A 9689-nucleotide genomic window follows, 5' to 3' on the forward strand; every position below is an offset into this window, starting at 1 on the left:
TCTACCAATTTTTTGCATATGTAGCATAGAGGTCCCAGTTCCATTGTGTGGTGTGAAAGCGACACACGAAAGTAGTGATTTGTTTTGGAATGCCACCTTTGACTTTATCTAAATATAAATATAAAATCTTTTATCTCGTAACTTCATGACTTTATTCTTGAATTATTATGACTTTATTTTCACAAATTACAACTTTATTCTTGAAAGTTGTGACTTCATTCTTGAGGTTTCATTTTATTGATAGTGGCGCTGATCACTATGCTACCCACTACTCCAAGAAGAATTTATTTCTCAGTCTCTCATTTTGCATTTCTGCAGATGTTGGCACCAGTTTAATATAAAGTATTTATATACAATATGAAGCCTTCTTCATGGGGACTGTAGATTCTATTCTATACCTTCAGTTGAAAAACTGATGGCTTTCTCTAAAGAGATGTTCCTTAAAATTGACCTGAAGTTCTCAATTTCTCTGATGCTGGTAGAGATCCTGAAAAAGAAAAACCTAGAATAAGCCATTAACAAACAGTGAATCAACATAATAGCAAAGCCCTTAACCCCATCTGCTGAATGCTGGCTGACCCTGTATTCCCAACATGCTGACCCCAAAACGTGCTCTTACCTGCATATACATGTGTTTGTTTCTCTCATGGCGAACAAGATGCAATATGCAAAAAGTACCCAATTCTCCCATGAAAAATGAAAAAACAGAAAAGTACCACTATACTACTCTGTTTTATCAGCATTCACATGAATTTCAGTATAATTGTTATTGAAGGCAACAGTGGTTAGAAATATATTCTACAAAACCATAAAAGTTAAAACAGAACTGCAACATAAGAAACTGTGCCTGATTTGTCACACAAAATGTTTGGAAATAGTGTCATATTCACACAATTTTATTGTATTTGTGTATAACTGAAGGTGTTGGTAGGCCCTGCATTATTTCGTAGTGAGAATCATTTACTTCCATTGTTTCATTCTAGTAGTATTAGTCTTACAGTATTAGTCTCCTTCTTACTCATAGCCATGCATAGAGAAAACTTACCTTCCAAAAGCATTAAAGAGTGAAATGATTTCTTGGCGAGTTAGCTGAAAATTTGTCTTTGAGCTGCCTGATTTTGGCAAAGCCTCTATTTGGTGCTCGGAGAAGAGAATCTTTAGTGCGGTACCAAGCCCTTGTGTCTGCAGAAAAAAAGTAATTTCACTGTCACACCACCATATAAATAAAATATCAGGTCTTTAGTACATATGAATCAGAAATCAGATCTCAAAGCTGAAAAATCACATTTAGAAACCATGACCTCTAAATTATACTGCAATAAGTACTCTCAACAGTCCGTTCTTTAATTTTCATTTATCATTAAAAAAAACCATGAAAGGTATGAAATAAAAAATATTTTAATCTAGATATTTATCCATTAAACAGCAATAGATTAACACTGTGCCATTTTTAGAAAAGAAAAAAAAATTATAAAATATGACATGCATTTGTAGAAATACTTTCATTTTGGAATCTTTCTGGCTAGCTAAGGCTTCCTAAGCAAGAGTCAGTAAGCCGACTCATTGGGCTGGGTAGCTACCTGCAGCTTCCCCCACAGCCTGCACTTTAAGCAGTCCACACAGTCCATGATCCTGGTTATGTTCCGAAACTTCCTCTTAAAATCCTCCTGAGAAAAAAATGAGCCTTGACATGATTAGTACAACACAAAATTGAAGTACGTTGCGTTGACCAAACGTAATATCATGCCCTTACCTTTAGATGGGCAGCTTCATCCTTATCACCGGTAAATAGAGCCCCCTCATCAAAATGCAATGGAAAAGACCTATGGAGTTTAGAGAGTCAGTGTTCCCAACTGCATCGAACACTGCTTTTCTGCATAGCAAAGCTGCTGGTTTTAAAATTCTGCATTCATTTTGCTGGTATTGGTCCCAACATCCATCTGCTCACTGCTTGCCCTGGTCACGAGGATAAGTTGGGATTTCACCCCCCTACCCTTGGAGGTGTGAGTCACATGCCACCCCCATAATCAACTACTTAAATGACTTCCTTAAAAGATTTAACATCAACACAGCAAACCAGTTATCAACTTTCCAGGCATGGAACTATAGAATTGCAATTGTATAACAGGGAAACTTCAATCAGTGGCACCAAAAGGAATTTGACATTGGGGGGAACTGAATCTGCCCTGGTGAGGTGTGATGTATATCGTGACATTACAATGGACAAACATGCAATAGTGACATAGTGAGAGGGTATGATGTACAACATTTTTTTTTTATAATTTTTGAATAACAAAGATTTCATCATTTATAATGACTAACACTGTGCTTAGTTTCACAACTACAGGTATCAAAAAAAAAGATCCATATGATAAAATGAGTTTGTCTGATACAAGCCTACTATCTTCAGCACTGCCCTCAGTATATGAATCTTTGGCTTACATGTTATTGCACTTAATAGTTTTTAAAGAAATCTTTCTAATTTAAGCTCCAAAGAAATCCATAAGGCTGCGGTTTGCATCGGTTTTCCAATGAATTTATCCAGACCTACAGCATTCTGGACAGTCTGACTCCTCCTGTGTCACACCTCACCCAAATACTTTACTTTGTATTAACAATGTAATAAGTCGGTTAGGTGAATTGGCCACTGAATTCTCCTTAAGCAGTTCAATTTTGTTCTGCAGTGGTACCATGTTCAGATTGATCTGGGGTCTTGTTTTCTGGGTTTACAGGACTGGTTTTAATCTGTTACCGCTACTCATCTTGCACCTTCAGAGCATCCTCTTCACACCAATGACTGCACATAATGCCTAATCTTACAACCCGCAGACTTAGGGAGAGACACTGAAATGTGACACCAAATGACATTATGCAAAATGTAAAAGCGCTGGAAAAAGGTTAGGTAAAATGGTAAAATGATGTACTTGCATCTCTTCTGCAACATACTTACTTAGCAAGCCTAAGCAGCTGAAGCAGCATTTTTTTGATTTGTTTATCTTGTTCAGCTTGGCCAGTGTACAACTGGACAGAAGGCTGTTCAAAGAATGGCAGGACTTTAGACAAGGCGCGCAATTCAATCAGATAAATGAAATACAGATTGCGCAGGCGTTTCGGGCCTTCTCCTTTGGTTAAATCTTCATCAAATCGTTGCTGAAATTCTGAAAGGTTGTGGCCCCACTTGTTTTCAAACCAGTTATCTAAAAGAAGATAGACAGACAGACAGACAGACAGATATATAATTAAGACAAATATACAATTAAGGGGGCATAAAAAGATATTTAGAAATCAAATACTTTATAAGGTTTATATTTATATTCACCAGCCAACAAGTATCTGGCACATAAGTGGACATTGATGCTGGTGTGAAGGCCTGAGATAAGACGGTAAAATGCTCTCTTCTCCACACACAATTCTGCAAAATATGCATGGCATTATTTAGCAAATGAGCAGATGCCTTTTCTGCAGAGAGAAAATGTTTTGCAATGTTTATTTTCTGTGAAATTTCATTGTCATTAAAATTCTGCCTTTAAAGGTACTTAACTCAAGGGTAGAATTTCAAAGCACTTAACAGTCATTCCTTAGTCATTAATCAAATTAGTGTTATACAATTATACAATGATAATACAGAATATTACCCAACCTAATCTGAGACACATGCCAGTGACTGATCATTAATATTGCAGATTTTATCAGGTTTCCTTTTACCTTCAAGCCACCTATAAAACTCTTTTCCTGAAAAGTAAAAAATGTACAGTTAATAAGAGTAAAGTAGGTATGACAATTAATTCAAATTAGTAAAAAAACAATGTCCAAAACACACTTACCATCATTTTCTCCTAAAACAGATGTGAAAATGCAGTCAAATATTTATATAAAATTTTACTCATTGTGTTCAATACTATCTAATTCCACATTAGAATAATGGAGAATAATAATCCTAAAACATATCTGGGCATTTAAATATTACACTAGTATATTGTGAGTTTTGTTATGCAATTAATGTATTTCAATTACCATTTCGCATAAAGTCACTCATCATAACACTGGCCTTTCATCAAAACTCCAGACAATAGGCTAATTTAAAAGGAGGTACTTTACTACTTACTTGCATATGCTGTCATTGGACTTAATGGCCGGGTCACGGTATAAGGTCTGAAAGAATTTATACAAGACCTTGAGTTTGAGGACTTAAATAACTAAGATACCAACTATTTAAAACAACAGTAATGAAATCATTCCTACTTGAAGCAATTTTCCTCATAGATGCTATTCCAGATCTTCCATGCCTCAGCACCTTTGTATCCAGTGAAACGTTCGGGGTTTAACAGCAAATCCACATATTGGGAATCAGGTGAATCCTCATCTGTGAACACCAGGGATAGATAAAAACAGAAATTAAATTACTTTAAATAACTAGTATTTGTTTTAGCATTTGAATTTGTTCATAAAGCCTTTGTGTTAATTAAAACTAGGCAGTTCATTGTTGTTTTTAAGTTGGATAGCATGCCAACTAATGGGTGATTACAGAACACTGCTTGGCTATGTTACTTATTCTTTAAAGGAAATGACATATCACCATCCAACAAGCAAAAATAGTCTTCCTTGTCATCATATCTTTTCCACTCCAATATAGCCTGGCGAGTCTTCTCACTGCAAAATAAAGCCAATTTACGAGAAAGTGATATTTCAGTGTGGTTCTCATTATCACAATCATTTTGTACATCTTAATGTCCATGTCTTAAAAAGTTAATTATATTATTTATGTCTAAATAAGACCAATTTTGGTCTTTTGCGAGTTACCGCAGTTAAGGTAGCCGATTCGATATTCTGTTTTTGGCTTTAATATTTTCTAACAGAAGGTAGGCATTTTTAGGCAGAATTGTGATATCCAGTACACAGACAATGATTTGAGCCACTTCACAACTTGTGCAAAATCTTGTTAACAAAGAAAATTAAACAAGAATATTTTGTGCCTATTTATCCAGTGACCATGGAGAACTTTGTATTATTAGTTGTTTTAGTGTAATTAGGTACACCAGAGCTGTGCCTGTTCATGTATGTGCCACCACTGACTAGACTGGACTGGACTAGGGTGAAATGACATGATTGAATTCCCCCACAAACTTAGCTGAACCCGCACCCAGCCAGACGCCACTCCGCAGACACAGATAGTGCATGAGATAGTTTCTGAGTTATGGTCTTAACGGGATGAAGAGTCAAAACTGCCATTTTTTTCCACTATGTGGTGCAGCATCAATTTTGGGGCCATTTTAATTATTTCCAGTTCATCACCCATACGATGCCTCTGAAAAGTTTGGAAAAGATCCATGAAGCTGTACTTCTGATCTATATGACTTCCACTTCCAGCACTGCAGCGAGTAGCAGCCTATCCAGTAGCTCTGATTATTCTGTGTGTTCTTTTCATACTTTTCTTTTTCAAATTCTGTTATCTTTTCTTAAATTTCCTTCAGGATTAATAAAGTATCTATCCATTTGAATTATTGTCTTAACAAACCAAAGAGTCTACGGCATCTGCAACGACTCATCCCAAAACCACATGTATTCCCTGAAGTCTGAGAAATATAATGATACTTGAGTCACATTTAAAAGATACCTAAGTGAACTGTCCACATCACCAAGTTTTTCATCATCTTCACATTTGTGTAGGCCATCATTTGCTTCATCAGAGTGCTAAAATAGATAAATATTTGTCATACACTATGGAAAGGTTTTGCTCAAAGAAAATGTTTGAAGCTGTTTTTATGGGTACTAAGTATATATTTGCTCAGAAAACACACAAACATAATTTAACATTAGAACATACACAAACTACGTAGAAGGGAGGGCTGTCGGAACAACACTGTATTCCCAAGACAACTCTGTCACCTTCTCCACCCATCTAAACTATACTTGACCCACACTCACCAACCTATACAATTTCTAGAATGACTACATGGTTCACCAGGTAATATGGAAGCTAATAAACATGTTTTTACCCGAATACTCAATGAGTCCTTGTTTTCAGGTGATTCGTCCAGTACTTCTAAAATTGTAATTAACTTTCACATTTCCAGGTAATTCAACCAGTACTTCTAGTAATTGTGCAAGCTGATTAATGTCGCTTGTCCAGGGAATACAATGCTGTCATTTCCGATAGCACAGATTCTAGTTACCTGTGGGTTCTCTCTGATCCATTCTGGCACTTCATTCTGTAAAAAGTTAGAACACCATTAAATCCCTGGGTATGGATGGATGGATGGACTACATTACTTTGAAATATTACCTAGTTACCTAGCATATTTTGGTTTCTTGATACTGAAAAGTTCACATGCTGGTAATGACAAAACATCAATGCATTTTGAAATAGGTGTATATTTGTCAAAACTGACATCCTGAAATTTACATTTAAAAAGTACCAGTGTTCTAAAAAAGATATTTTAAGGACAAAGAAGACTATGGGTTACATCTTAAGCCTAAATGTAAAGAAGCTGTGTGTATCTTCATTGTATCTTCCAATGGCTTCAAAATAGTTGGATCTAATACTGAAATGCTATTGAAGAGCCTGTTTTTCTGAAATTGGGTGTGTTAAATTAGGGCTGCATTTAAGCTCTGCAGCATGGTAGATCTCCAGGAGCATGGCTGGGCAGCCCTGTCTTAATGAGAAGTCTCCAAACTGCTCTTTTTTTTCTTATCACTATGTGGTGCTGCTTCAGTATTGGGGCAATCTGTCTCAAATTGAATCACTTCCATCTTCCATGCAATGCCTCTACAAAGTCTGAAAAAGGCCAAAGCTAAACACCACCTATTCCATCACCTATCAGAACTTTTGGGTACTATATATATTCTTAGAATCCATTAATATATCCATAGCAAATGAGAGTACATACAATGTATTACAAAATACATTCAGATATAATACTCACAGGCTTACAGTACATGGTTACACAGCACAGTTCCTCATCCCTTTGAATAATTTGAAATTTTCACTGAAATATTTATCCTAGATAAAAACATCTTACCTAAATCATAATAATATGGCTTCGATGTGAAAATAGGAAATGTGAAAGAATGTTACTGTTAAAAAGAATGTATGCCTGGAGATTTTCAATCTGATAAATAGGGCCAGTTTATCGGTACTCATAGATAGATATTTAGGGCGGTAAAAGGGTAAGTCAGGTGAGCCAATAGATTGTCCCATGAGATCCTTATTTCCTCATTTATTTATAAGAATGCATATTTATTTTCACTCCACAAAAATTATGGACTTGCACCATATGTTATGCAGCACTGAAGGGCAAAGTAAAAAAGCAGCTTTTTGGTTATGGGATTATTCCTTATTTGTGTGTGTTGTTTTTTTTTTTTTTTGCAGTAAGCCCCCCCTCAGTCACCCATCCATCCATCCATCCATCTTTCCTTCTTATCCATTGACTCAGACTCAGCTTTTCTGTAAGTGGTGCCGAACACAGGCACATTAGGTCTGATCACTTGGGGCTATAGCCCTGAGTATTTTAGCCCTGATGCCAGCCTTCCTTCAAAAAAAAAAAAACTCAAGCGCTGGGTAACCTTGACTTTTTTCCAATAGCTGATAAAAAGTTGCTCCACTGCTGAACACTTTGGTCCCTTCCAGCCTAAGCCTGGCTTTGCACTGGACCCATAACACTGATGTGAAAATCTATTTTATCTATCTAAATATTCAATTCCATGACCTGCTGGCACAATCTTTCCCACCTAATCAGGTCCTTAACTGTGTCTTAACTGTATTTTTTGTCTTTTACCTATGACTGGATGTCTATGTCTTAGTATATGTTATACATTTATATTATATGCATCCATCACTTTTTTACCAATATTTAGGTGATAAATGTATGACCCATGCATAGAGTAGAACTAGGATAAGAAACAATAACCAAGGATTTTAGGGTCCTCCACAATGACTTTTTTCCAGGCAGGGCTCCACCACAATGAATTTGGCTGGCCCAAATACCCATTGACCCACTATGACAATGTCCAGTATGCCAGATGGCCAGTCCAGTTCTGCCCATGCTTCAGATAGATTAAAAAAGATATTTTGAATAATTACATAATTTTTCCATAATGATCAAACCAAGGTGTGTTCAACTGCTTCTACACCAAAAAAGTAACATTTTAAAGTAAAACATGCCTTTATAGTAATGCATAAATATTTTGCTTAAACTATCATAATTTCCACCACCTATCAGAACATTTGGGTACTAGATATATTCTTAGAATCCATTAATATAGCCTAAGCATATGAGAGTACATGCAATGTATTACAACATATATTCAGATATAATACTCACAGGCTTACATGGTTTCACGGCACAGTTCCTCATCCCACAGCGGTTCTTCTCTGCCCAAAAGGGGCAAGGTTTATTCAGATTCACCTGTACCCAGATAATGATTCTTTAACATGTTGAACCTTTTCCATTTAAAGACGTTAAATAGGCAAAGAAGCGTCAGATTACCTTATAAAACCTGAAGTAATCAGTCTGTAGTAACTGTTGTAGTACAGGAAAGAGTTTGCCGTTGTTGAATGAATCTATAGTCTTCGTGTCACACAAACAGTCGTCCAGGTAATCTGTCATCTTCACAAATCAGACATACTATTCAGGACCGAATTTTGGACCTTTTATTTTAAAATAAAATAAAAAAACTTACCATCATTTAAAATAACGTAAATAAATGTAGCAGTGATGCTTTAAAAACAACTATTGTTACTATTAGACACTGTAAGCTAATTGGTGCGTAATATAATTGTTACTTACACGACAAACATCATTCAGTTTGCATGAATTACCCGCTTGAAACTCGCAACTGAGAAACGGAAGCAAATTTAACACAACAAATACTTTAAAAACAAAGCCCATTGTTGCGGTGTTTTGCTTTAGCTGTTAGGTTTGGCAAAACACTAAAGGAAGCCTCTATTGCAGACGTCTCCTATGTGAAAGTGCCAAAAATCAATCTTTTCTGTTAGTTGTCTAGGTTCTGTATACCAAATGAACTGATCCCGAAAGTCAGAGCCAGGCGTTGCTGATTGCACGTACGCTAACTAATGATTCAGTCATTGCTCACTAAGCATACAGGACGTTCAATTTCCTGCATTCGAAGCCAGAAGTTGTCTCACGTCTTAACGTATCTGACACGAAAACAGCCTTTGGTAACGATCACCATCGTAAGACAATATGACAGTGCCCCCTCTGTGTTTGACGTTCATTCACCCTTTCTTTTTTAAAATAAATACACAATGGCTGGACCCAAATATTTCAAAATCTGAGCCAACATGGTTGTTATTGTTATTAATAATTTGATTACAACTTGAAATTTAATTAGTGATTATTTTACTATTTTCAGTAAAATTTACTTGGTCATACTAAAAATGTAGTTAAAGTAGGTGGGGATTTCGGCGCAACACCTGCGAATTACTGTCTCAGATTGAGTACGTGCCCTGAAGTGAACTGGCATTCCATTTAGGTTGTTCCCTTAGCTTTGCAGCAGTATATAGGTGTTCATTAGAAAATATCTTTTACCTTAAGATTAAAACCGGGCATATGTGTTATATATGCAAAATCCTTCATTTTATAACCGCTCATGTATACGTGTTTATAATCCCTGTATATATTTCCTTATTTAATTCACGTCGACGCGTGACGTTTTTGCCCCGCTCCCTT

General features: G+C 36.1%; 1 protein-coding gene across 3 annotated transcripts; it reads right to left on the minus strand.

Moving 5' to 3' along the window:
* Positions 1 to 302: 302 nt before the first annotated feature.
* On the minus strand, positions 303 to 9677 carry ero1a (endoplasmic reticulum oxidoreductase 1 alpha). Of its 3 annotated transcripts, none has more exons than XM_072698940.1 (16): positions 9549 to 9677; positions 8487 to 8606; positions 8322 to 8405; positions 6174 to 6209; positions 5615 to 5691; positions 4577 to 4650; positions 4243 to 4363; positions 4106 to 4152; positions 3825 to 3836; positions 3706 to 3732; positions 3320 to 3412; positions 2951 to 3197; positions 1754 to 1823; positions 1581 to 1667; positions 1046 to 1182; positions 303 to 487 (listed from the first exon to the last, which is right to left on the minus strand). In XM_072698940.1, exons 1-16 carry the CDS (start codon positions 9609 to 9611, stop codon positions 388 to 390), a joined length of 1395 nt encoding a protein of 464 aa, XP_072555041.1. In that variant the 5' UTR covers positions 9612 to 9677; the 3' UTR covers positions 303 to 387. The 3 variants fall into 3 exon arrangements, with proteins under 3 accessions (XP_072555041.1, XP_072555040.1, XP_023653590.2); XM_072698939.1 differs by lacking the exon at positions 9549 to 9677 and adding an exon at positions 8787 to 9488; XM_023797822.2 differs by lacking the exons at positions 3825 to 3836; positions 9549 to 9677 and adding an exon at positions 8787 to 9488.
* Between the last annotated feature and the right edge of the window lie 12 nt (positions 9678 to 9689).

The sequence above is a fragment of the Paramormyrops kingsleyae genome, chromosome 14 (genome assembly GCF_048594095.1).
Source record: "Paramormyrops kingsleyae isolate MSU_618 chromosome 14, PKINGS_0.4, whole genome shotgun sequence".
NCBI lineage: Eukaryota > Metazoa > Chordata > Actinopteri > Osteoglossiformes > Mormyridae > Paramormyrops > Paramormyrops kingsleyae.